The sequence below is a fragment of the Oncorhynchus kisutch genome, linkage group LG27, assembly GCF_002021735.2.
Source record: "Oncorhynchus kisutch isolate 150728-3 linkage group LG27, Okis_V2, whole genome shotgun sequence".
NCBI lineage: Eukaryota > Metazoa > Chordata > Actinopteri > Salmoniformes > Salmonidae > Oncorhynchus > Oncorhynchus kisutch.
Window position 1 is genome coordinate 25,049,651 of NC_034200.2, and position 27,264 is coordinate 25,076,914.

At 46.1% G+C, this 27,264-nt stretch overlaps 1 protein-coding gene across 9 annotated transcripts in view; it reads right to left on the reverse strand.

The window, feature by feature from the left end:
- The window catches only part of LOC109872035 (disco-interacting protein 2 homolog C), a 248,527-nt gene that overhangs the window by 5,802 nt on the left and 215,461 nt on the right, over positions 1-27,264 (reverse strand). For 5 of the 9 annotated variants that reach the window (XM_031806568.1, XM_031806571.1, XM_031806569.1 and 2 more), the window contains 12 exons: positions 26,735-26,844; positions 21,096-21,176; positions 20,627-20,750; positions 19,681-19,802; positions 19,296-19,407; positions 16,503-16,612; positions 14,966-15,096; positions 12,735-12,903; positions 12,330-12,500; positions 10,394-10,423; positions 4,542-4,603; positions 2,262-2,319 (listed from right to left, as the gene is read on the reverse strand). In XM_031806568.1, the coding sequence (XP_031662428.1) occupies positions 2,262-2,319; positions 4,542-4,603; positions 10,394-10,423; positions 12,330-12,500; positions 12,735-12,903; positions 14,966-15,096; positions 16,503-16,612; positions 19,296-19,407; positions 19,681-19,802; positions 20,627-20,750; positions 21,096-21,176; positions 26,735-26,844 (1,280 nt within the window). The remainder of the gene's footprint in view (positions 1-2,261; positions 2,320-4,541; positions 4,604-10,393; positions 10,424-12,329; positions 12,501-12,734; positions 12,904-14,965; positions 15,097-16,502; positions 16,613-19,295; positions 19,408-19,680; positions 19,803-20,626; positions 20,751-21,095; positions 21,177-26,734; positions 26,845-27,264) is intronic. The other 4 variants (XM_031806572.1, XM_031806574.1, XM_031806570.1 and 1 more) reach the window with 3 other exon arrangements.

Genomic DNA, 27,264 nt, shown 5'->3' on the forward strand with positions numbered 1-27,264 from the left:
TGTCTGACCCGGAGAACAATTAACGCTCACCTAGGGCGGTCACGAAATTTCTTCAGCCAGTGATTGTTAAGCAAATGACTGCCGGTCTCACGGTAATTGACCGTTAATTAACAAACACATTTAGCATCTCCTGGCATCCACGCATGCCTCTGAAAAATTCTAATAAATCCATGTAATATAGCCCATACCTTCACAATAAATCCATTATTTACTTTAGACAGGTCTAAAGAAACATGAAATTACATAGCCTATAGAAATGTTGTCCAACATGAACTCATGGGCTCTCATTGAAGTGTTTGATTCAATTTTTGTTTACATTTGCATTGATGTCAGAGTGATTAGAGGGACAATAGAGTGCTGAGTACCAGACACAATAAATCCATTATTTACTTTAGACAGGTCTAAAGAAACATGATATGAAGAAAATGTAGTCAATTTCAGAAGAATAGAATAGCACACTCCGGATGAGTAGTAACAGACATCTCAACATCACCTGTTCATAGGAGACTGCGTGAATCAGGCCTTCATGAGTCAAATTGCTGCAAAGAAACCACTACTAAAGGACACCAATAAGAAGAAGACACTTGCTTGGGTCAAGAAACACGAGCAATGGACATTAGATCGGTGGAAATCTGTCCTTTGGTCTGATGATTCAAAATTTGAGATTTTTGGTTCCAACCGCTGTGTCTTTGTGAGACACAGAGTAGGTGAACGGATGATCTCATGTGTGGTTCCCACCGTGAAGCATGGAGGTGGTGGTGTGATGGTGCTTTGCTGGTGACACTGTCAGTTATTTATTTAGAATTCAAGGCACACTTAACCAGCATGGCTTCCACAGTATTCTGCAGTGATATGCCATCCCATCTGGTTTGCGCTTAGTGGGACTATCATTTGTTTTTCAACATGACAATTACCTAAAACACACCTCCAGGCTGTGTAAGGGCTATTTGACCAAGAAGGAGAGTGATGGAGTGCTGCATCATATGACTTGGCCTCCACAATCACCCGACCTCAACCCAATTGAGATGGTTTGGGATGAATTGGACCAGAGTGAAGGATTTTACATTTTTTAAACTAGGCAAGTCGGTTAAGAACAAATTCTTATTTACAATGACGGCCTACCCCGGCCAAACCCTAACTCGAACGACGCTGGGCCAATTGTGCGCCGCCCTATGGGAGTCCCAATCACGGCCGGTTGTGATACAGCCTGGAATCTAACCAGTGTCTGTAGTGCCGCCTCTAGCACTGAGATGCAGTGCCTTAGACCGGTGCGCCACCCGGGAGAAGCGGAAAAGCAGGCAAAAAGTGATTAGCATATGTGGGATCTCCTTCAAGACTGTTGAAAAAGCATTCCTCATGAAGCTGGTTGAGAGAATCCCAAGAGTGTGCAAAGCTGTCATCGAGACAAAGGGTGGCTACTTTGAAGAATCTAAAATCAATAATATATTTGGATTTGTGTAAAACTTTTTTGCTTGTGACATGATTCCATATTTGTTATTATTCTACAATGTAGAAAATAGTAAAAATAAAGAAAAACCCTTGAATGAGTACATGTGTCCAAAACTTTTGATTGGTATACTAAAAATTATCTGTGACATTTGTTTTGATTTAGAATGGACCATTATCATGCACCTCTCTCAGGGGCAGGGGAATTGTTTTTATCTTTGCACTTAAATAGCGAAAGTTGTGAAATAAATATAATAGGCCTAGCCAATAGAAAGCTGATGGGAACCTCCTCTTTTTATGAGGCCATCACCCTGTTTTCTCACGCAATTACATAGCCTATAGAAATGTTGTCCAACATGAACTCATGGGCTCTCATTGAAGTGTTTGATTCAATTTTTGTTTACATTTGCATTGATGTCAGAGTGATTAGAGGGACAATAGAGTGCTGAGTACCAGACAGTTAGCAAGTTTGGTTGGCTACTAATGAACATCAGTAGTATCAGAGCTTGGATAAAACTAATTACTGTGACTAAACGGTCATGTGGAATTTGACTGCCTTCATCACATGTGAACGCCGGTGTGGCGGTAATACGGTCACCATAACAGTCCTACTCTCTCACCTACACTTCCTCAATTATGGGGACGGGTTGCTGTGGAAACTAAATACACGATTAGACTAATCAAAGCACAGCACAGCACAAACAAACAGTTTACACTAGTTTAGTCTCAGTGATTAAAAATACTTAATTGTAAAGCTTGTCTATGCAAATGACTACCATTTGTTTATTCATTCAGCAAGTCAGGCAGGGACTCACCTTTCCAGATTCCATGAGTGGTAAGCTGTGTGGAGACCCTCTCTCTACCAGACGAACCCTGTGAGGGAGGAAGGGAAGAAGTGAAGAGTTACTGGGCTGCTGAGTCAATGCTGTGGTTCTGTCCCAAATGGCACCCTATTCCCTATATAGTGCCCTACTTTTGACCAGAACCCTATGGTAATAGGGTGCCATTTGAGACAAGCACTGTGAGTACAAGACAAGTCCTTTTAGTCTACAAATGAAACTGAAATTTCAACACAAACACAATAGTTACATCCCAGGAAGGAGAGCAGTGGTGGAGACCAAAACGACTGTCTAGAATTACACAGTGTGTATGTGAATAGCTGTGGGCCCAGTGTGCAGCATGTTGTTATGTGTCCTTGCCAGGGCCGGACGGGCATTTGATTTCCGTAAGGCGGCACGTTTTCTTCCCACAGGCTCTTAAGTGTGCACCGCACACGCATTTAAAAAAATACTTTTACTGCTGTGCCTCGAGGCTAATGAGCAGTCATTTCGATTGCAATATCCAATATTTCATACTCTCGCAAAAATGACTTGGTTGCGTTTACGAATGTCTTAGGTAACAGAATACAAAAAAAATATTTCAAATAACACAAAAGCATTTATTAGTTTACTGTAGGATATCTATCTATCTATCTATCTATCTATCTATCTATCTATCTATCTATCTATCTATCTATCTATCTATCTATCTATCTATCTATCTATCTACCTACCTACCTACCTACCTACCTACCTACCTACCTATCTACCTATCTACCTATCTATCTATCTATCTATCTATCGGCTGCAGGCTGGGGCCTATTGATCTGTTGATTGGGTGTGGGATGTTCTAGGATGATACACTACCCAGGCTCACTATTCTAACCCCGGGCCATCTTTCTAATCTTAAAGTCAAATATTGGACACGCGTGTAACAAGGAATGTGTCTGGTTCCAACTTTTATGCACACAATGCAGTGAAACTACTCCAATGTAAATGGACCCTGCAGAGGTAATGGGTCTTCAATGTCATGTCAGCATGTTCTAAGATATTGTTCTTGTTTGTGAGCAAAATTTCGTTGGCATAGATGCCATACCTATGATTCTGAAGCGCTTCTATTAATCATATTTTTGCAACTGACGGATTATATACTATGGAAAATTCACCACCAACTGGATTTACTATATACAGTTGAAGTCAGAAGTTTACATACACCTAAGCCAAATACATTTAAACTACATTTTTCACAATTCCTGACATTTAATCTTAGCAAAATTCCCTAGTAAAAATGGCCTGTCTTAGGTCATTTAGGATCACTTTATTTTAAGAATGTGAAATGTCAGAATAATAGTAGAGAGAATGATTTATTTCAGCTTTTATTTCTTTCATCACATTCCCAGTGGGCCAGAAGTATACATACACTCAAGTAGTATTTGGTAGCATTGCCTTTAAATTGTTTAACTTGGGTCAAACATTTCAGGTAGCCTTCCACAAGCTTCCCACATAAAGTTGGGTGAATTTTGGCCCATTCCTCCTGACATAGCTGGTGTAACTGATTCAGGTTTGTAGGCCTCCTTGCTCGCACACACTTTTTCAGTTCTACCCACACATTTTCTATGGGATTGAGGTCAGGGCTTTGTGATGGCCACTCCAATACCTTGACTTTGTTGTCCTTAATCCATTTTGCTTGGTGTCATTGTCCACTTGGAAGAGCCATTTGCAACCAATCTTCAACTTCCTGAATGAAGATGTTGCTTCAAAATATCCACATAATTTTCCATCTTCATGATGCCATCTATTTTGTGAAGTGCACCAGTCCTCCCTGCACCCCCACAACATTAAGCTGCCACCCCCGTGCTTCACAGTTGGGATGGTGTTCTTCAGCTTGCAAGCCTCCCCCGTTTTCCTCCAAACATAACGATGGTCATTATGGCCAAACAGTTCTATTTTTGTTTCATCAGACCAGAGGACATTTCTCCAAAAAGTACAATCTTTGTGTAGTTGCTAACCGTAGTCTGGCTTGTTTATGGCAGTTTTGGAGCAGTGGCTTCTTCCTTGCCGAGCGGCCTTTCAGGTTATGTCGATATAGGACTTGTTTTACTGTGGATATAGATGATTTTGTACCTGTTTCCTCCAGCATCTTCACTGCATGGTCCCATGGTGTTTATACTTGCGTACTATTGTTTGTACAGATGAACATTGTTCCCAAGGATGAACCAGAATCGTGGAGGTCTACAATTTATTTTATTTTATGGATGTTCTGATAGGAGTCCTTACCTGTCGTGCCTCAGTGCCCTCATGTCCACATACACAGTAGTTGGGTCTGGTCCTGAAGTACCCTGCAGAATGACAACATGCCAGGGTTAGTGTCCGAGCTAAGATGTCTGTTACACTACATTACCACTAACACAGTACTATTAGATGCTACTAGCATGTTAGTGGTCAACGAAAAGCCTACAGTTCACACTGGTTGCGAATGGGAGCTTTGAGACAAGTCCAACAAACAATACAATGAAGAAACTATTCTACAAAAGATTCATACTGAGCTACAACACCCAAAGGGTGGTGGAAGACAACGATGAAGAAGCATGAAGGCATTAAAACTCAGGCAAAAGAACAGGACAGAGCAGAAGTCAAATGACAAAGTGCATCACAAAACAGTCAGAGGTCAAATCCAGTATGATCCACATCATGCAAACAGAAGGTAACCACAAAACTAAACAACAAAAATATGTCTTTTTTTTTTTAAAGAGGAAAGGTAGGGAGGGAGGGAGGAAGGAAGGAAGGGAGGGAGATGTGAAATCCACTGAGGGAGGAGAAGAGAATACATAGCCATATGGAAGGAGTAAGTGCATAGAGTGGAGGTGGGCATGGTGATATACTGAATCATGTCTGAATGACACTTCAAATACATGAGAATATACCATCTGTATTTGTCCCTTTCAATAGACCGTAGAAGGCTTTGAAATCTGATAGTTCTGTAGAGGCTTGACTGCCCAGACACGAGAAACCAACACCACAGTAGAAAACCCACAGTAGAAAAAACTACCTAATGTCAACAAACATTACAGGCACATAGGCACCAACTTGAACAGTAGTGTGTGTGTGTGATAGCAATAGCATATTCCTATCTTATAGGTTAGTGAACAACTAAATAACTAATTGGAAAAATAAAGAGAAAACAAACGCAGAATCTCAATTGCATTTCCTTGATTCCACTTTTCCCCAGCCCTCCCCAGCCTAGCTCTGGTCCAAGGCATTACGTGCAGCTTGCTGAGGCTGAGCCTTCCTCAACGCACTGGACCAGACCTATCCTCAATCCACTCCCCTCTCCTCCCCAGACAGATAGCATTACACCTGTGATTCAGTAGCATGTATTAATAATGTGGCCAATGCTTCGGCAGAGGAAGCATCACCACCCAACACCCACCACCATAGCAGAGACAACCATAGAGCTGCACATGCCATACTGAGTCAGCCCAGCCACAGACAGCCAGCCATACTGATTCAGCCCAGCCACAGACAGCCAGCCATACTGATTCAGCCCAGAGCACAGACAGCCAGCCATACTGATTCAGCCCAGCCACAGACAGCCAGCCATACTGAGTCAGCCCAGCCACAGACAGCCAGCCATACTGATTCAGCCCAGCCACAGACAGCCAGCCATACTGAGTCAGCCCAGCCACAGACAGCCAGCCATACTGAGTCAGCCCAGAGCACAGACAGCCAGCCATACTGAGTCAGCCCAGCCACAGACAGCCAGCCATACTGAGTCAGCCCAGCCACAGACAGCCAGCCATACTGAGTCAGCCCAGCCACAGACAGCCAGCCATACTGATTCAGCCCAGCCACAGACAGCCAGCCATACTGAGTCAGCCCAGCCACAGACAGCCAGCCATACTGATTCAGCCCAGCCACAGACAGCCAGCCATACTGAGTCAGCCCAGCCACAGACAGCCAGCCATACTGAGTCAGCCCAGCCACAGACAGCCAGCCATACTGATTCAGCCCAGCCACAGACAGCCAGCCATACTGAGTCAGCCCAGCCACAGACAGCCAGCCATACTGAGTCAGCCCAGCCACAGACAGCCAGCCATACTGAGTCAGCCCAGCCACAGACAGCCAGCCATACTGATTCAGCCCAGCCACAGACAGCCAGCCATACTGATTCAGCCCAGCCACAGACAGCCAGCCATACTGAGTCAGCCCAGCCACAGACAGCCAGCCATACTGAGTCAGCCCAGCCACAGACAGCCAGCCATACTGATTCAGCCCAGCCACAGACAGCCAGCCATACTGGGTCAGCCCAGCCACAGACAGCCAGCCATACTGGGTCAGCCCAGCCACAGACAGCCAGCCATACTGAGTCAGCCCAGCCACAGACAGCCAGCCATACTGAGTCAGCCCAGCCACAGACAGCCAGCCATACTGAGTCAGCCCAGCCACAGACAGCCAGCCATACTGAGTCAGCCCAGCCACAGACAGCCAGCCATACTGAGTCAGCGCAGCCACAGACAGCCAGCCATACTGAGTCAGCCCAGCCACAGACAGCCAGCCATACTGAGTCAGCCCAGCCACAGACAGCCAGCCATACTGATTCAGCCCAGCCACAGACAGCCAGCCATACTGAGTCAGCCCAGCCACAGACAGCCAGCCATACTGAGTCAGCCCAGCCACAGACAGCCAGCCATACTGAGTCAGCCCAGCCACAGACAGCCAGCCATACTGAGTCAGCCCAGCCACAGACAGCCAGCCATACTGAGTCAGCCCAGCCACAGACAGCCAGCCATACTGAGTCAGCCCAGCCACAGACAGCCAGCCATACTGAGTCAGCCCAGCCACAGACAGCCAGCCATACTGAGTCAGCCCAGCCACAGACAGCCAGCCATACTGATTCAGCCCAGCCACAGACAGCCAGCCATACTGAGTCAGCCCAGCCACAGACAGCCAGCCATACTGAGTCAGCCCAGCCACAGACAGCCAGCCATACTGAGTCAGCCCAGCCACAGACAGACAGCCATACTGAGTCAGCCCAGCCACAGACAGCCAGCCATACTGAGTCAGCCCAGCCACAGACAGCCAGTCATACTGAGTCAGCCCAGCCACAGACAGCCAGCCATACTGATTCAGCCCAGCCACAGACAGCCAGCCATACTGATTCAGCCCAGCCACAGACAGCCAGCCATACTGAGTCAGCCCAGCCACAGACAGCCAGCCATACTGAGTCAGCCCAGCCACAGACAGCCAGCCATACTGAGTCAGCCCAGCCACAGACAGCCAGCCATACTGAGTCAGCCCAGCCACAGACAGCCAGCCATACTGAGTCAGCCGAGCCCAGCCACAGACAGCCAGCCATACTGAGTCAGCCGAGCCCAGCCACAGACAGCCAGCCATACTGAGTCAGCCCAGCCACAGACAGCCAGCCATACTGAGTCAGCCCAGCCACAGACAGCCAGCCATACTGATTCAGCCCAGCCACAGACAGCCAGCCATACTGAGTCAGCCCAGCCACCGACAGCCAGCCATACTGATTCAGCCCAGCCACAGACAGCCAGCCATACTGAGTCAGCCCAGCCACAGACAGCCAGCCATACTGAGTCAGCCCAGCCACAGACAGCCAGCCATACTGATTCAGCCCAGCCACAGACAGCCAGCCATTCTGAGTCAGCCCAGCCACAGACAGCCAGCCATACTGAGTCAGCCCAGCCACAGACAGCCAGCCATACTGAGTCAGCCCAGCCACAGACAGCCAGCCATACTGAGTCAGCCCAGCCACAGACAGCCAGCCATACTGAGTCAGCCCAGCCACAGACAGCCAGCCATACTGAGTCAGCCCAGCCACAGACAGCCAGCCATACTGATTCAGCCCAGCCACAGACAGCCAGCCATACTGAGTCAGCCCAGCCACAGACAGCCAGCCATACTGATTCAGCCCAGCCACAGACAGCCAGCCATACTGATTCAGCCCAGCCACAGACAGCCAGCCATACTGAGTCAGCCCAGCCACAGACAGCCAGCCATACTGAGTCAGCCCAGCCACAGACAGCCAGCCATACTGAGTCAGCCCAGAGCACAAGGCATCATCATAAAGCAGTACGGTAGTCACTCAAATAATAGTCACTCCAAAAGTCACTAGTCACACCAAAAGTCACTACAGTCACTCCAAACTATACCCAGTCCTACTAATGTAGGACAATACTAAAATACTTATTATATAGCAAATACTGCAATCATACTACTACTAAACTTGTCCAGATGTGCTTCAGCCAACTATACTGAACAAAAATATAAACGCAACATGCAACAATTTCAAAGGTTTTACTGAGTTACAGGGGCCATGCATTATCACGCTGAAACATGAGGTGATGGTGACTGATGAATGGCACGACAATGGGCCGCAGGATCACGCCACGGTATCTCTGTGCATTCAAACTACCATCAATAAAATGCAATTGTGTTCATTGTCTGTAGCTTATGCCTGCCCATACCATAACCCTATAACCCTCTGTTCACAACACTGACATCAGCAAACCGCTAGGCCAAATGACGCGATACGGGTGGTCTGCGGTTGTGAGGCCGGTTGGACATACTGCCAAATTCTTTAAAACGACATTAGAGGAGGCTTATAGTAGAGAAATTAACATTCAATTCTCTGGTAACATCTCTGTTTGGACATTCCTGCAGTCAGAATTCCAATGGCACATTCCCTCAAAACTTGAGACATCTGTGGCATTGTGTTGTGTGACAAAACTGCACATTTTAAAGTGGCCATTTATTGTCCCCAGCACAAGGTGCATCTGTGTAGTGATCGTGCTGTCTAATCAGCTTCTTGATATGCCACACCTGTCAGGTGGATGGATTATCTTGGCAATGGAGAAATGCTCACTAACAGGGATGTAAACACATTTGAGAGAAATAAGCTTTTTGTGCATTTGGAACATTTCTGGGATATTTTATTTCAGCTCATGAAGCATGGCACCAATACTTTACATGTTGCGTTTATATTAATGTTCAGTGTACATGGCACTACAACACTAGTTAGAAGAGTTGGCTAAAGCACATACCGATTTGGACCGGGCTAGTACTACACTACAATTGTTCCACAGGGCTAGAGTCATATGGTGTTGTTTAACAGTTCCTCCGTAGTTAAGAAGTTGTATCCCCTCTCCAGCTCTCTAGGTCTCAGACCCTTAATGCAGGTTTTCCCAACTCTCTCCTTGGGCCCCACAGACGTTTCACATGTTTGTTTTAACCATAAACTGACACACCTGATTCAATTAGTCAAAGGCTTGATGATTAGTTGACTAATTGAGTCAGGTTTGACAGTTTAGGGTTAAAACAAACATGTGAAACGTCTGTGGGGCCCAAGGAGAGGGTTAGGAAACCCTGCCTTTATGTGTACTAAGGAGAAGCAGTCTGAATGAGCTGTGGCAGTATTTATTTACACAATTAACATGTTGCCTCTGCACAGGTTAATGTTTCTGTACGGCAGAGTTTTAATATTAAAGAGCTTTGCTAAGAGTCTCATATGGCACCTTTAGACAATAGAACAGGAGTAGGCAACCCTGGTCCTGGAGTGCCACGGCACTTCATGCTTTTGATTTAACCAACTTTGAAGACCAGGTGTGTTGAATTCAGGCAATCACTGAACTATTCAAATTAGCTCAGTTGGTCTGGTGTAGTGCCTACCGCTGCAGTAGAACAACCTGCTGCTACACAAAGCCTGCATCCCAAATGGTACCCTATTTCCTATATATTGCACTACTTTTGACCAGAGCCCATTGTGCCCTGGTCAAAAGTAATGTGTGCCATTTGGGACTCAGTCTATTATAGCTCCCCAGAATGGTCACGGTTTTCTTTTCCTATCCAATTAAATTAGTCAACATCACCATACAGAGAGGCTCTCAATCAAACCCCTGTGAGCACAGTCTTTCTCTTACAAATCTTGACCCCTCATAATTGACTAAGGAGCCTTGACCATAGCTGTGCCTGGCTATGCTACTGGTCCTGGTCCCTACCCGGTCCCCCCTGCCCTGTCCCTCCTACCCTGTCCACCCTATCCCTCCTGTCTCCTGCCTGCTTGCAACACCTGATGAAGAGGGTGATTAGGGAACATGAAAATCCCCTACCTGGTCAGCAAGCTTCCCCAGCCTGTGAGGCTATAGCAGCAGCAGGAGGAGGAGAGTGAAGAGGAGGTAGGAAGGAGAAATTAGGGGGTGGAGGAAGGGAGGGAGGGGGGGTGAAGACAAAACCAAGTATGAGATATGTGGGTGGGGTTATGCAAAATAACAGGGGGAGGGGGGACGAAAATGTCAAATATAGAAATGGAAAAACATTTTTTTTTGAGAAGCAGTCTTAACTAATAAGAAGCTATGTTACAAACTGGGCTTATTAATAGCCAATAGATCAATGTTAGGTTAGAACATTTGGGGACATTTAAAATACAATAAGTTACATTTTACATGATTACATCCATGTATTCTCAAGCATGTGTCAGAGGTAGCCTAATACCTTATTTACAATAAAGTTTCAAAGGGAAAGATCTATACATGCTAAATAATTATGTTAAATACAACAAACATTTTAAACAGGCTTCTCGATTGGGCTTTTTATCAATCCATTCAGATTTCATTGGTTGATTGAACAGATATGTAGACCTGAAACAGGTGCAAATGGTATACTTATCACTATCTCATTGACATTTTAATAGTAAAGCTTACAATTTGATTTGATTTAAATAATAAAGCTTGCAAAATAAGTTGAATCGTGTAAAAGAATGAGCAGCCCAAAATGAAAGCATGACATAGCAGCATGTGCAATGCTTATGGACAGCGGTGTTCCAGAGACATAGGGTACGTCCCAAATGGCACTCTATTCCCTATATAGTGCACAACCTTTGACCAGGGCCCATAGTCATGCATTATTTAGGTAATAGGGATACGCTGGGATATGCTGGGCTGTGTCTGGTAATTTGCTGTTGTTTTTATGAAAAGCAGAGCAGTAGAGAGGGTGAGATATGTACAGGATATCTATGTATGTTGGCTTTTCATCATGTAAACCCTGATAGGACGATTTTACTGTAGGCCCCAGGGCCTGTAGCCAAATACCTGCTGGGAAAATCTCAACACTCCAAGATGCAGAGGAAATCTCAAACATCCCCATTTTCAGCTAGATCAGCTAGCATTATTGTACAACCCACTTTGTGCATACCAAATAGAACCCTATTCCCTATATAGTGCACGACTTTTGACTAGAGCCCTATGGGCTCTGTGTATGTAGGGAATCGGGTGCCATTTGGGACTCACTGAAGCCAGTGTAGAGAAACATGGAATTCCCCAAGCCCCCCAAAAATACAATTCTGCCTGCATCATGACCAGATGTGGAGAAGACTAATGTTGTTGGAGAAATAACCTGTGTTGTGTTTCCAAGGTATCATGTTTCTCATCAGAACCGCATGGTTGTGTGTGTGTGTGTGTGTGTGTGTGTGTGTGTGTGTGTGTGTGTGTAGGCTCACAGAGAATACTGTTGCTTCCCAGGTTAAGTCACACAAATACAGACTAATGACTATACTCCATTAAATTAAATCAGATGAATCTCTCCTACCCCAAAAAACAAACAAACCACAATGTAACTAGTGATTTAACAACGTCTCTAAATAAAACAACCCATTTCCAACCTGAGGAATAGGCTACGCAAACGATACTGAAAGCAGAGAGAAGGACAACAAGAAATAGTAGCAAGCCTTTCAACTAACACAAGACTACAACAGAGCCACAATAGACACCCACTGGCTAACATGTATGAAAGAGCATGTTGTCTACTGTGGGTAGAAACATTGGTAATAATATCCATTAAAATGTGGGATGCAGACAGAGCTTTCCTTTTTATTCAGTCTATCAGAGTTCCACTGGCGACAGAGTGGGGGACAGACAGAGACAGCACCCAAAGTCTCATTGCCAAATACTGAGCTAAGTAAGAGTTGCACATTTTATACAACTTTTTGAGGGACAGAGAGGGCATGGAGTTTGTGGACTAGAGCAGAGAGGTGGAAGGGACTGACTGTACCTGCAGACAGACGGCCAGATTGACTCTGCAGCCGAACGAGGTGCTGACTGCTCGTGGGTGGAGGCCCAGGTCTTTGAAGAGCTTGGAAAAGGACTGAGTCAGAGCTATCCTGGGTCTCTCCTCTGCCACCACCACACACGTCCTGACCCGCGACAGGTCCAGGCCTCGAGACTGATGGAGAAGGGGGAGGAACAAAACACAATGCATTCAACTGGATCAAACCAGAACTAACCAGGCAAGATGAGTCTGGGCTGATGGACTAGATTGTAATCAATCAATAAGTCAATCAATATTTTTACATTAGAGGTTGTCACAAAGTGTTTTACTCTCAGATCATCACATTGCAATAACATTTGATCGTATCTAAGTATCATTGTTGTGGTGATTTGGCGGATGGATATTTACTTTGAGGGATTCGGTCTGCAGGCCCAGGCCCTTGGTGCACAGCTCCATGACGCTGTAAGAGCAGAAGGTGTCCCTGACTTTGTATTGACTGACAGCCAGCAGCCACAGAGCAGGGTTCACCTCCAACTCTGAAGGCGGGATCAGGATGGACTGGTGGCCGGAGTACACACTACAAAGTACACACAGGAGACAGAAAATATGAGCATACAAATACACATACACAGAGTGAATACACAAAGGTTACACATAGTGAGTACACAAAGGTTACACAGAGTGAGTACACACTACACACAGGAGATGGAAACGGAGTTCCAACATAAAAATGTTACTCTTCACACCAGTGACATGAGCCATTATGTACTTCCGACGACTACCAATCTAAACAACACACTTCAATACATTATGTATTCAGTGGCACCATTTACAATGCAGGGCAGTGCCATTTCATCAAGGCCGAACCAACCTCTGTAGTGCAGTTAGCCAGTAGCTAGTGCATTATACACAATATAACAACTAGGGCTAGCTTTGCATAGGCATCAATCAGAAACACTCCCAATCTGAAACACACGCCCGCCATATAAAACAGCTTTGTTCTTCAGCAAGGGGCTGGTTTTTGGACAGCCCCCCGCTGATCATATTTCCATATGAAGATTTCACAAGTTGAGTGATGCCATGCCGGGGAGAGAGAGCTTCCATCGGGAAGGCAAATAGAGAGAGAGCCAGTGGAGAGCGGAGCAAAGCAGAGCAGAGCGTTGATACATCATCACAAGGAGACGGACGGAGGGCTAGGCTAAACACAGCAGAATAATGATACATCATCACAAGGAGACGGACGGAGGGCTAGGCTAAACACAGCAGAATAATGATACATCATCACAAGGAGACGGACGGAGGGCTAGGCTAAACACAGCAGAATAATGATACATCATCACAAGGAGACGGACGGAGGGCTAGGCTAAACACAGCAGAATAATGATACATCATCACAAGGAGACGGACGGCAGGCTAAACACAGCAGAATAATGATACATCATCACAAGGAGACGGACGGAGGGCTAGGCTAAACACAGCAGAATAATGATACATCATCACAAGGAGACGGACGGCAGGCTAGGCTAAACACAGCAGAATAATGATACATCATCACAAGCAGACGGACGGAGGGCTAGGCTAAACACAGCAGAATAATGATACATCATCACAAGCAGACGGACGGAGGGCTAGGCTAAACACAGCAGAATAATGATACATCATCACAAGCAGACGGACGGAGGGCTAGGCTAAACACAGCAGAATAATGATACATCATCACAAGGAGACGGACGGAGGGCTAAACACAGCAGAATAATGATACATCATCACAAGGAGACGGACGGAGGGCTAGGCTAAACACAGCAGAATAATGATACATCATCACAAGGAGACGGACGGCAGGCTAAACACAGCAGAATAATGATACATCATAAACAAGGAGACGGACGGAGGGCTAGGCTAAACACAGCAGAATAATGATACATCATCACAAGGAGACGGACGGCAGGCTAAACACAGCAGAATAATGATACATCATCACAAGGAGACGGACGGCGGGCTAGGCTAAACACTGCAGAATAATGATACATCATCACAAGGAGACGGACGGAGGGCTAGGCTAAACACAGCAGAATAATGATACATCATCACAAGGAGACGGACGGAGGGCTAGGCTAAACACAGCAGAATAATGATACATCATCACAAGGAGACGGACGGCGGGCTAGGCTAAACACAGCAGAATAATGATACATCATCACAAGGAGACGGACGGAGGGCTAGGCTAAACACAGCAGAATAATGATACATCATCACAAGGAGACGGACGGAGGGCTAGGCTAAACACAGCAGAATAATGATACATCATCACAAGGAGACGGACGGAGGGCTAGGCTAAACACAGCAGAATAATGATACATCATCACAAGGAGACAGACGGCGGGCTAGGCTAAACACAGCAGAATAATGCAGGCTGCATTGGGTTCCCCCCTCCACCAGGGTGAACATAGCAGGGTTTCTTCAGATCAGAGAGGTACAGGGGTAGCTGTGTGTGTGTGTGTGTGTGTGTGTGTGTGTGTGTGTGTGTGTGTGTGTGTGTGTGTGTGTGTGTACGTGGACAAAGCAGAGCTAGATGTGTGTGTGAGGTGATGAGTGGGCAGTGAAGAGGTTAGGAGGGTCCATCTCTCTCTCTGTCTCACCTGCAAAGGCACCAGATGACGAAGCCCAGGCCGCAGTAGGGGTCCAGACAGATAGCCACCTCACGAGAGGGGTACAGCTCACACTGCAGCTTGATAGAACGGCAGAAGGCACTGGTGGCAGTGTGAGACATCTACACAGTCGGGAAGACAAGAACGATCACAAACGGGTTACAAATTTAGTTTTATCATTCTACTTGGCAAGAGTTGGGGTCCTAGCCGATCGCTGTCCTTGTCAAGCCAAACATGACAACCAGTGACAAGGAGCTGGCATGATGGCTCATACAGACTGGTACTCTGGCTAACTTGGCTACAACACAAACCAACAAAGACAGGCTACATATTGGTATCATTTGTACCCATGCTGTCATCTCATGTGCTTTAGCAAATTATAGCCATGTAAACAAATGAAGCACAACAGGACCGTGTTTCAGTCATTCATTAAAAAGGTTTCAATTGAACCGCATGAGAATTAGGAAACGCATTTCAGAAAACAATTCATCCAAATATTCTCATGAGCTGCTACTGTGAGTACCACTGCCTGAATCCTTGATCTTAATGAATGAATGAATTAAATGGCAAAACAATGACTCAACACAAGCGACTGTATATACGGTGGGTTAATGCTGTCAGAACTGTGTGTGTGTGTATCCTCTCTAGTCGATATAAAGCTGTTATTGTCCCATTAATAAACAGTAGTTCCACTCCAGCCTGAGACCTTGTTAAAGTGCAATCACAGCTGCATCCCAAATGACACCCTATTCCCTATATAGTGCTGTGGTCAAAACTATTAGGGAACAGGGTGCTATTTGGGACCCAGACCAGTGGTAGGAGCAAACATATATTCACACAGAGGCCCAGATTCAGGGTTTTGTTATGGCAATTAGTGTACAGCACGAAATACATTGTTATTTAGCATTGCTGAACATCCCAACAAGGCTATTTTGTTTTAGTAAACTACATAAGAGAGCCCCACACACCACAACAATTCTCCCCCACCACCTAAGGCAACACTATTTATTCAATGTGTTTATAGCAGGGGGAGGAACAGAATAGACAATCGCCTCTTGATGAAGATTAATACCCGCTTACAAAACAGGAAGAAAATCCACTAAGCATTCGTCCACTGAGGAACTGATAGCAAATCTTCCCTTATTGACCAGTGAAAATATAAATCTTTCACAAGATGCTGTTTCACTGGATTTCCTACTGAGCTTCGTCAGACAGACAAAGGTTTCAACAAGGCCAGATTAACTGTGAACAAGACCTTCCATTGTATGGGTTTGGATCTGTGGCACCAGGTAGAATAGGCATTCTGAGTGAGCACTGTGCAGTACAGTGAGATTCAGCTTTTCATCCACAGCAGAGGGCTGGGATCAATAACTGCTTTCATGTTTTTGAAATGTCACCACTATCTTTTCACTCAGATGATCAAGTTCAAAGTGTTCGTCACACAGCTGGTTCCTGTTTCACTTCATATGCTTTTCGAGATATCAGCCTCCCTGATAGGAGAACCACATTCTGGTTAGAAGTGGTTTACCTTCACTCCTGCTAGCATCCCTGTGGTGGACACACTGAAGTCCAGGTAGGCCAGTGTGTCTGGATTGGAGGGCTTGTACAACAGAGGAGGTTTCTTCTTTGGCAAATCATCTAGAGGAGCGAGAGAAAGGAAAAGACCACTGTTATCACCAATACCATCATACAGTGCACTTGGAAAGTATTCAAACCCCTGGACTTTTTCCACGTTTTGTTACATTACAGCCTTATTCTAAAAACAATTTAATTAAACTGTTGTCTACACACAATAACAAAGCAAAACTGTTTTTTTTTGAAAGTTTTGCATATATATATATATATATATATATACACACATATATATACACACACACACACACACACACACACACACACACACAGTGGGGAGAACAAGTATTTGACACACTGTCAATTTTGCAGGTTTTCCTACTTACAAAGCATGTAGAGGTCTGTAATTTTTATCATAGGTACACTTCAACTGTGAGAGACGGAATCTAAAACAAATATCCAGAAAATCAAATTTTATGATTTTTAAGCAATTAATTTGCATTTTATTCCATGACATAAGTATTTGATCACCTACCAACCAGTAAGAATTCGGGCTTTCACAGACCTGTTCATTTTTCTTTAAGAAACCCTCCTGTTCTCCAATCATTACCTGTATTAACTGCACCTGTTTGAACTCGTTACCTGTATAAAAGACACCTTTCCACACACTCAATCAAACAGACTTCAACCTCTCCACAATGGCCAAGACAGAGAGCTGTGTAAGGACATCAGGGATAAAATTATAGACCTGTACAAGGCTGGGATGGGCTACAGGACAATAGGTAAGCAGCTTGGTGAGAAGGCAACAACTGTTGGCGCAATTATTAGAAAATGGAAGAAGTGGAAGTTGGAAGAAGAACTACACGGCAGGACCTGGTCAATGACCTGAAGAGAGCTGGGACCACAGTCTCAAAGAAAACCATTAGTAACACACTACGCCGCCAAGGTCCCCCTGCTCAAGCCAGCGCATGTCCAGGCCCATCTGAAGTTTGCCAATGAACCAGAGGAGGAATGGGAGAAGGTCATGTGGTCTGATGAGACAAAAATATAGCTTTTTGGTCTAAACTCCACTCACCGTGTTTGGAGGAAGAAGAAGGATGAGTACAACCCCAAGAACACCATCCCAACCTTGAAGCATGGAGGTGGAAACATCATTCTTTGGGGATGCTTTTCTGCAAAGGGGACAGGACAACTGCACCGTATTTAGGGGAGGATGGATGGGGCCATGTATTGCGAGATATTGGCCAACAACCTCCTTCCCTCAGTAAGAGCATTGAAGTTGGGTCGTGGCTGGGTCTTCCAGCATGACAACGACCCGAAACACACAGCCAAGGCAACTAAGGAGTGGCTCCGTAAGAAGCATCTCAAGGTCCTGGAGTGGCCTAGCCAGTCTCCAGACCTGAACCCAATAGAAATTCTTTGGAGGGAGCTGAAAGTCCGTATTGCCCAGCGACAGCCCCGAAACCTGAAGGATCTGGAGAAGGTCTGTATGGAGGAGTGGGCCAAAATCCCTGCTGCAGTGTGGGCAAACCTGGTCAAGAACTACAGGAAACGTATGATCGCTGTAATTGCAAACAAAGGTTTCTGTACCAAATATTAAGTTCGGCTTTTCTGATGTATCAAATACTTATGTCATGCAATAAAATGCTAATTAATTACTTAAAATCATACAATGTGATTTTCTGGATTTTTGTTTTAGATTCCGTCTCTCACAGTTGAAGTGTACCTATAATACAAATGACAGACCTCTACATGCTTTGTAAGTAGGAAAACCTTCAAAATCGTCAGTGTATCAAATACTTGTTCTCCCCACCGTATGTATACACACACACACACACATAAAAACGAAAATATCACATTTCCATAAGTATTCAGACCCTTTACTCAGCACTTTGTCTTCTTGGGTATGATGCTACAAGCTTGGCACACTTGTATTTGGGGAGTTTCTCCCATTCTTCTCTGCAGATCCTCTCAAGCCCTGTCAGGTTGGCGCTTGGCATTCAGGCCAAAGAGTTCAATCGTGGTTTCATCAGACCAGAGAATGTTGTTTCTCATGGTCTGAGAGTCCTTTAGGTGCCTTTCGGCGAACTCCAAGCAGGCTGTCATGTACCTTTTACTCAGGAGTGGCTTCCATCTGGTTCAAGAGTGACCATCGGGTTCTTAGTCACCTCCCTGACCAAGGCCCTTCTCCCTGATCGCTCAGTTTGGCCGGGTGGCCAACTTTCGGAAGAGTCTTAGTGGTTCTAAACTTCTTCCATTTAAGAATGATGGAGGCCACTGTGTTCTTTGCCTCGAAACAATCCTGTCTCGGAGCTCTACGGACAATTCCTTCAACCTTATGGCTTGGTTTTTGCTCTGACATGCACTGTCAACTGTGGGACCTTATATAGACAGGTGTGTGCCTTTCCAAATCATGTTCAATCAATTTAATTTACCACAGGTGGACTCCAATCAAGTTGTAGAAACATCTCAAGGATGATCAATGGAATCAGGATGCACCTGAGCTCAATTTAGAGTCTAAAAAATATGTTTTCGCTTTTTCATTCTGGGGTATTGTGTGTGTCCTAATGCACTTTAAGTAGATGATACATTCTATTTCTGACATTGTCATTTGTCTCGATTGGTCGCAAGATCTTTGCGTCGGTGTCTGTTGTAAAGAAGCCCGCACTTCTTCCAGAGCCTCTGGCTGAGGTGGCTAATGGATTCTCTCTGAGGCGAGTGATGCAGCGTGGGTAATGTAGTCTCTTACCGGTGTCCAGGACAGGAGGCCAGGTTCTGACGTCCACTGCTGCCGACGCCTCCTTCGACCTCAGCAATTTACAGATCACCGCAGTGGTCATCATACACGCCGAGCGGCTCACCTGGGGGCACACACATGTTAGGAAAGACACACACGTTGGGACACAAACCGGTTAAGACACCCAAGCACATGTTCAAACACACACGCATGTACGCACCTGCACATGCGCACTGTAAAATGCTCCAGAAATGGCCTATGAGTGAGAAGGGAAACTCCTGCTCTAATATCACCTCCTACACGGTGCGTCTCCTTTTACATTTTCATTTCCCTTCTCCAAATAAAAGGTTTGTTGTGATGCAATGACTTGACACATGGATGTCAGCGAGGCACTTACCTCTACGATCATCTTCACCGTGGGCAGAGTGGTGGCGATGTTCTGGGGGTGCGGAGGTCGCACGGTGATTGGCACACAGCCCGCGTACAGGCACCCATAGAACGCTGCGATCAGGTCAATCCCTGCATGAAGGACACAGAGAGAGAGAGAGAAGAGGAATGGAGTGAAGGGGAGGGAAGAGGAATGAAGAGGAGGGAAGAGGAATGAAGAGGAGGGAAGATAAGTGAAGAGGAAAGACGAGTCAAAAGGCATAAAGAATATTAGTTCCCGTCCCTCTGTCCATGAGGCCCCGTGCTGAATCTGAGCCAGGCTCCAGACAGACAGACAGACAGACAGACAGCTCTCAGGACAAGGTGTAGTATTGAGCTGGCTGTCCTAGAGACAGTTAATTGAATGGCTCTCAGGCAATCACCCTTGTCGGGATTTGTCCTGCATGACTGAGTTTCTTCATTATGGACCTATGGTTCACTCTGAACGCTTGAATGTCTCTGGCTCCCAAATGCTGATGGAGTTCTACCTTCTAAAACCTGGAACATTCAGTCCTTAAAGGCCTTAAAAATGGATTTTTTTGCATCACACAGTGTGTGCCATTAAAGATCAGCACAATCTTGCTGGAAGTACTATTTTATCATAGTGGGATGTGGCTCAGGCCCTCTTGTCTTGTCAGCACTGAATGCTTCTAGGTTGATGAATGACAACAAGAAAACAGAACCTATCCCATTTGTAGATGTTTAGATGTTTTTTTATTGTAGCGACACATGATGGGATGGAAATCTTAGCTTAGTTCGTCATCGCTAATTTATGCTGCATGGATGAGGTAGGCAGCTAACCGAAAGGTGGGAATGGACAGGGACATGTTATTGTGATGCACAGTAACTCACAACACACAAACCCAGTGACAGACATGTCGTGTGTGTGTGTGTGTGTGTTTGTACACCAGACATACCAGGGGGGTAGACGAGCGCAACGTGATCCCCGTCCTGCAGGTGTCCTCGCTCCGCCAGCATGGTAGCAATCTTCTCTGCTCTTTTATGCAACTGGACACATGACAGCGAGCTGGCTATCGTCCCCTGTAGTCACACACACACACGCGCACACACACACACACACACACAAAAACACACAGAGAGAGAGAAAGAGAGACAGAGAGAGACAGAGAGAAAAACAGAGAGAGAGATAAAGAGACGGAGAGAGAGAGACAGACAATCAGAAATGACCACAGATATACAGTGTCATGCAAAACTGCTGAATCAATACTAGATAGCAAGGAAATTATGATTTACTTCAAATAAAATCCTGATGTGTTTCTCTAACAGCCGGCAACAATGCCGACTATTTCAGTTGCTACTGCTATGTTTACGAAACATGTTAGGAGTCAGGTGTGAACAATCGCAACACAGCCAGACCACACCTACCCTTGAGTTGAGCAGTGTGTAAAGCACATGGTCCGGAGTGGTCTGGGCCCTCCATTGTAACACTTCAGAGAGAAAGAGGAACTAAACCAATAGAAAGAAAGAGGAAAGTAAGCCTGCCGCTGGATGCCCAGGTCACACTGAGAGGAGGGGACATTCTGACAGGAGGACAACCAGGTGTCACAAATCACACCCTATTCCCTGTTTAGAGTGCACTACATTCGCCCAGGGCATGCATGGGGCTCTGGTAAAAAGCAGTGCACTATATAGGGAATAGGGTACCATTTCACAAAACCGGTTAGCCTTTTTCAGGAGAAGATGTTACAGTCCATTTCATATTAGAAGGTGACACGCTGAGTTCTTAATAAAACATAGCATTCTTGCAGCACAATGAACTGCACTCATAATATTTCAACACTGAGGGAGAGAGAGACAGAACGATAGAGGGAGAGAGAGACAGAACGATAGAGGGAGAGAGAGAGAACGATAGAGGGGGAGAGAGAGACAGAACGATAGAGGGGGAGAGAGAGACAGAACGATAGAGGGAGAGAGAGAGAACGATAGAGGGAGAGAGAGACAGAACGATAGAGGGAGAGAGAGAGACAGAACGATAGAGGGGGAGAGAGAGAGAACGATAGAGGGGGAGAGAGAGAGAACGATAGAGGGGGAGAGAGAGACAGAACGATAGAGGGGGAGAGAGAGAGAGAACGATAGAGGGAGAGAGAGAGAGAACGATAGAGGGAGAGAGAGAGAGAACGATAGAGGGAGAGAGAGAGACAGAACGATAGAGGGAGAGAGAGAGAGAACGATAGAGGGAGAGAGAGAGACAGAACGATAGAGGGAGAGAGAGAGACAGAACGATAGAGGGAGAGAGAGAGAGAACGATAGAGGGAGAGAGAGACAGAACAATAGAGGGAGAGAGAGACAGAACGATAGAGGGAGAGAGAGAGAAAGGGTAGCCAGCACACAACACATGAGCTCCATATTGGTGCAACAGATATAAAAGACAGTGTGAGGAATGAGAAGGGGCCAAGCGTGTCTCAGCTTTATGATCCGCGCGGGCAGTGGAGGAGTAAATAGAGGTAGTGTAATTCATGTCAATTGCAGTTTGGATCTGTGGGAGGCACGGAGCAGGACAGTTAGGAGTCTGTAGTGTAATATTGCCTGTCTTCATGTCTGGTTTTATAGTGATGAATTAGAAATACAATATGCACCGTTTTAATCCACCGGGTCCAACTGCTACAGATAGAGGATCACAGACGACAGGACTTACAGTACTTCGCTGCTCTGAACTCCAGGGCCTGAGCAAAATCCACCCACCACCAACAGTCATCTTAGCATGTGTGTCTAGTTTTTGAAAAAGGCTGTGAAAATTAGAGCCGTTGAAAGTGTTTAGTTTTACACCAGGGCTCTTGCCATTAAGTAGGGACAGATGTTGTCCTGTTGAAACACAGTCATTTGATATTTCCTGTCTAATTCCATAGGAAGCCCTGTTTTCAACAGACACACAAAACAGACTGCTTCCTGTGAACCCCGTAAATGTTCCAAATTGCACCCTATTCCCTATATAGTGTACTACTTTTGATCTGGGCACATAGGGCTCTGGTCAAAAGTAGTGCACTACAAGTGAGGGGCTGCCTGAGACTAAGTGAATCTCTCTCTGCACCCAAACAAACATTAAGACAGGAACTTATTCCAGTCTGCCAACACCTCAACAACAGTAGGAGAATACAAACACTTTCCTGATGAAAACATCACTCAGGAACTTGCCATTAGCCCTGTGGATAATTTAATAAAACCAATGTATTCTGTTCGCTCTCTGGTCACAGGAAACCGTCCCACTACTGTAGAGGGGAAACGACATATCTCTGGATCAGTAGGAGACAGAGAGGCCCAAGCTTCATCCCAATTGACACCCTATTCGGTATATAGTGCACTACATTTGACAAGAGCCTATAGGCTTGGGTAGTGCTCTACATAGGGAATAGGGTGCCATTTGGGATGCAATCCCGGTATTGTCAGAGCTGCGACAGCTAGAAGACATAGAGACTGATAGAAAGTGCTGAGCTTTGTATTGAACTGTGACGGCCCACCCTCTCCTCTGAGATTCCCCCAGTGCTCCAGTGAACTGTGACGGCCCACCCTCTCCTCTGAGATTCCCCCAGTGCTCCAGTGAACTGTGACGGCCCACCCTCTCCTCTGAGATTCCCCCAGTGCTCCAGTGAACTGTGACGGCCCACCCTCTCCTCTGAGATTCCTCCAGTGCTCCAGTGAACTGTGACGGCCCACCCTCTCCTCTGAGATTCCCCCAGTGCTCCAGTGAACTGTGACGGCCCACCCTCTCCTCTGAGATTCCCCCAGTGCTCCAGTGAACTGTGACGGCCCACCCTCTCCTCTAAGATTCCCCCAGTGCTCCAGTGAACTGTGACGGCCCACCCTCTCCTCTGAGATTCCCCCAGTGAACTGTGACGGCCCACCCTCTCCTCTGAGATTCCCCCAGTGCTCCAGTGAACTGTGACGGCCCACCCTCTCCTCTGAGATTCCCCCAGTGCTCCAGTGAACTGTGGACGGCACACCCTCTCCTCTGAGATTCCCCCAGTGCTCCAGTGAACTGTGACGGCCCACCCTCTCCTCTGAGATTCCCCCAGTGCTCCAGTGAACTGTGACGGCCCACCCTCTCCTCTGAGATTCCCCCAGTGAACTGTGACGGCCCACCCTCTCCTCTGAGATTCCTCCAGTGAACTGTGACGGCCCACCCTCTCCTCTGAGATTCCTCCAGTGCTCCAGTGAACTGTGACGGCCCACCCTCTCCTCTGAGATTCCCCCAGTGCTCCAGTGAACTGTGACGGCCCACCCTCTCCTCTGAGATTCCTCCAGTGAACTGTGACGGCCCACCCTCTCCTCTGAGATTCCTCCAGTGCTCCAGTGAACTGTGACGGCCCACCCTCTCCTCTGAGATTCCTCCAGTGCTCCAGTGAACTGTGACGGCCCACCCTCTCCTCTGAGATTCCTCCAGTGCTCCAGTGAACTGTGACGGCCCACCCTCTCCTCTGAGATTCCCCCAGTGCTCCAGTGAACTGTGACGGCCCACCCTCTCCTCTGAGATTCCTCCAGTGCTCCAGTGAACTGTGACGGCCCACCCTCTCCCTTGAGATTCCCCCAGTGCTCCAGTGAACTGTGACGGCCCACCCTCTCCTCTGAGATTCCTCCAGTGCTCCAGTGAACTGTGACGGCCCACCCTCTCCTCTGAGATTCCCCCAGTGCTCCAGTGAAGCCTGACCCTTCCGCTCAGTACAGAATAGTACAAAGACCTTTTGTCTTTAATCAGCCCAGGCAGTCAGTGTCTGTCTGTAACTCAGATTCCAGGGCCTAGATTAGAATCAGCAGAGAAGAGCTTCATCTGTTCATTAAAAGAGTCTGTGACTCCAGAGTTTAAGAGGATCCGCTGTCATGATCAAAGTGGATAGCTTAAGAGTCTTTAGTGTTATGTGACGAGGTGGTCAGTGGTGTACGTTTTCAGCAACAGTAACATGAAGTTTACCACAAATTATTAGTTGCCCTAGCAACGCTCATATTGCATACATTGTTAAAACATGCTAGAGCAGCAACCATTACCTACCACACATGGCTAGACCCCCCCCCCACAAAAAAAAAATCACAACATTTTAAATAAGGGAAATCGAGCTACGAAGAATAAGAAAAACCCATTCACACAGAGGGCCTGATTTTCAGATGGATGAGCATACAGACAGAAAGATGGTCCATCCGGGTGCATTAAGGTGATGGAGAGAGAGAAGCAGCAGAGATAGTATTATGGTTTGGTTGGCATGCTGAACAGAACAGAGGAAGGGATACAGACTGATGGTTGCTAGGGGGATTAGATCACATGAAAGTGTACATGAACAGTCTGAGTCAGAGGAATCCGAGCCACACCACAAACAATTTCTGCATCCCAAATGGCACTGTATTCCCTATATATATATTGCACTACTTTTAACCAGAGCGCTATGGGCCCTGGTCACAAGTAGTGCACTATATAGGGAATAGTATGCTGTTCGGGATACAAGCCAATGTGTCCTGTCCTCATGAGGGAAAGTAGAAACAGAAGAAATCTGTGTCTGTTGTGTTGTCACAGTTGTTTGCCTTGTCACTTCACATTAGAGGGCATACTGCCTAAGTGGCAGCCAGATGGGGTAAATGATGAGATTTTTCTGAATTAGAGAAAGTAGAAATCAATTCTGTCTCCGCTACGCTACGGCTACCCTCACCGTCGTTCAGCGCCACCAGCCAGGCACTACACATTTCTTTATTAATAATGACTTTCCACACCACTGCCATGGTAAAAGAAAGTGCTATCAAATCTAGTCTGACAAATCACATAGCTACACACCCTTAATGTTTGTACACCTCTATTGACAGGGATTTCGTCCTAAATGGCTAAGCCTAATCCCTTTTGTAGTGCACTACTTTTGACCAAAGCCGTATGGAACCTGCTCAAAAGTTGTGCACTATATAGGGAGCCATTTCAGATGCACTCCAGTTAGTCCTAAAACCCTGAGGGAAATGTTCTGTTTGAAGGTAAAGTGAATGAAAACAACCAACCAAGACAACACAATCCTTCACTAGTCTGTTTAGTCTGATCTGCCATCCACTATGTGGCCTGTCTTGGGAAAACCTGACCTAAATGTGAAGTAAGGGCTTAGAGAAGCCCAGACCACATCCCAGTCTGTGTGACTGGGATGTTGATGAAGGGATTGTTCAAACACTCTGTGGAAATAGAGGGGAAGCAAAGGAGACAAGAAACCTGGAAGCCTAGTGTCAATACATAGAACCACTGCGAGAACACACCAAACTGTGTGCCAAATGGCTCCTTATTCCCTATATAGTTAGTGCACTACTTTTGACCAGGGCCCATAAGGATAGGGTGTCATTTGGGGTGCAGTCCATGGGTACACTTACACACCCTATTATTAGGTATCTCAGAGAGCCTCTTACACTTAAGGCTATGAAATCGAAGTGAAATGTCTTACTGTGCCTACGAAATATCTTAAAGTGGCCTGTCTCTGTGATGCTTTTAAAGGATTTGTTCCACATTAGTGCTGTAACAACATCCGTCTACTGTTACCAGTACAGTTTTAGCCTTTAAATTGAGTCTAACGCAGAGTGGATCTCAAACAATATATCTGACTGGACTGCAGAGCTATGGGGCTGTTGTCGGTATTACTCCGTCCATATAAATGCTTAGAGATCATGAATGAAAGAATAGAATTAGAAAGATCATATATAGAAAACAGAGGATGTTACATAAAACATTCAAATGAAATGAGACTACAGATGAATAATGGTCGAACTACCACTACACTGTTGTGTATAAGGGGGTCAAACGAGCGTAGATGGTCAAATGAAATATGAAGAGCGTGCCAGATTAAACAGGGCCAGAATGTGTCCCAAATGGCACCCTATTCTCTATACAGCGCACTACTTTTGACCAGGGACCATAGGGCTCTTGTCAAAAGTATTGCACTATAGGTGAAAATAATGCCATTTGGGATGCATCATCAAATTCAGCTAGTGGCCCACAGTCGATGGTTTAATGAGTGTGTTGATGAAAACCAAGCCCTCAGAGAGCCACACACACACACCTTTCTTGCCTGATCATTGTCTTCCATCTGGCCCAAGTCCCTGCCACTAGCCTGTGCAATCCTCTTCCCCGATACCAGGTTCCCCACCATCACAGAGGCAGGCCCGATCTCTGTGGACAGAGGCATAGGGGTCAGACATACACACCTACATAGTCACACACCTACACAGTCACACACACACACACACCTACACAGTCACACACAGTCACACACAGTCACCTACACAGTCACACACACACACAGTCACACACAGTCACACACACACACACACACACGGGTCTATATCCCTGGCTGTGATCTGTAGTGATATACACTGGCTCACATTGTGTGTGTGCAGTGAATTCCCTCTAATCCCCAGAAGACATTTACAGTGACAGGGTGGGCTGAGATTGACCTTGTGTTCAGAGGCAAATGGAACTGAATGGGTGAGTCAATTGACTGGAGGATTCTACTCTGACAGAGTGCCTTTCAGACAGAAATGGCCAGAGAAACTTGTGCTGTAAAGGAAGATCTATCTAGGAGGAACACAG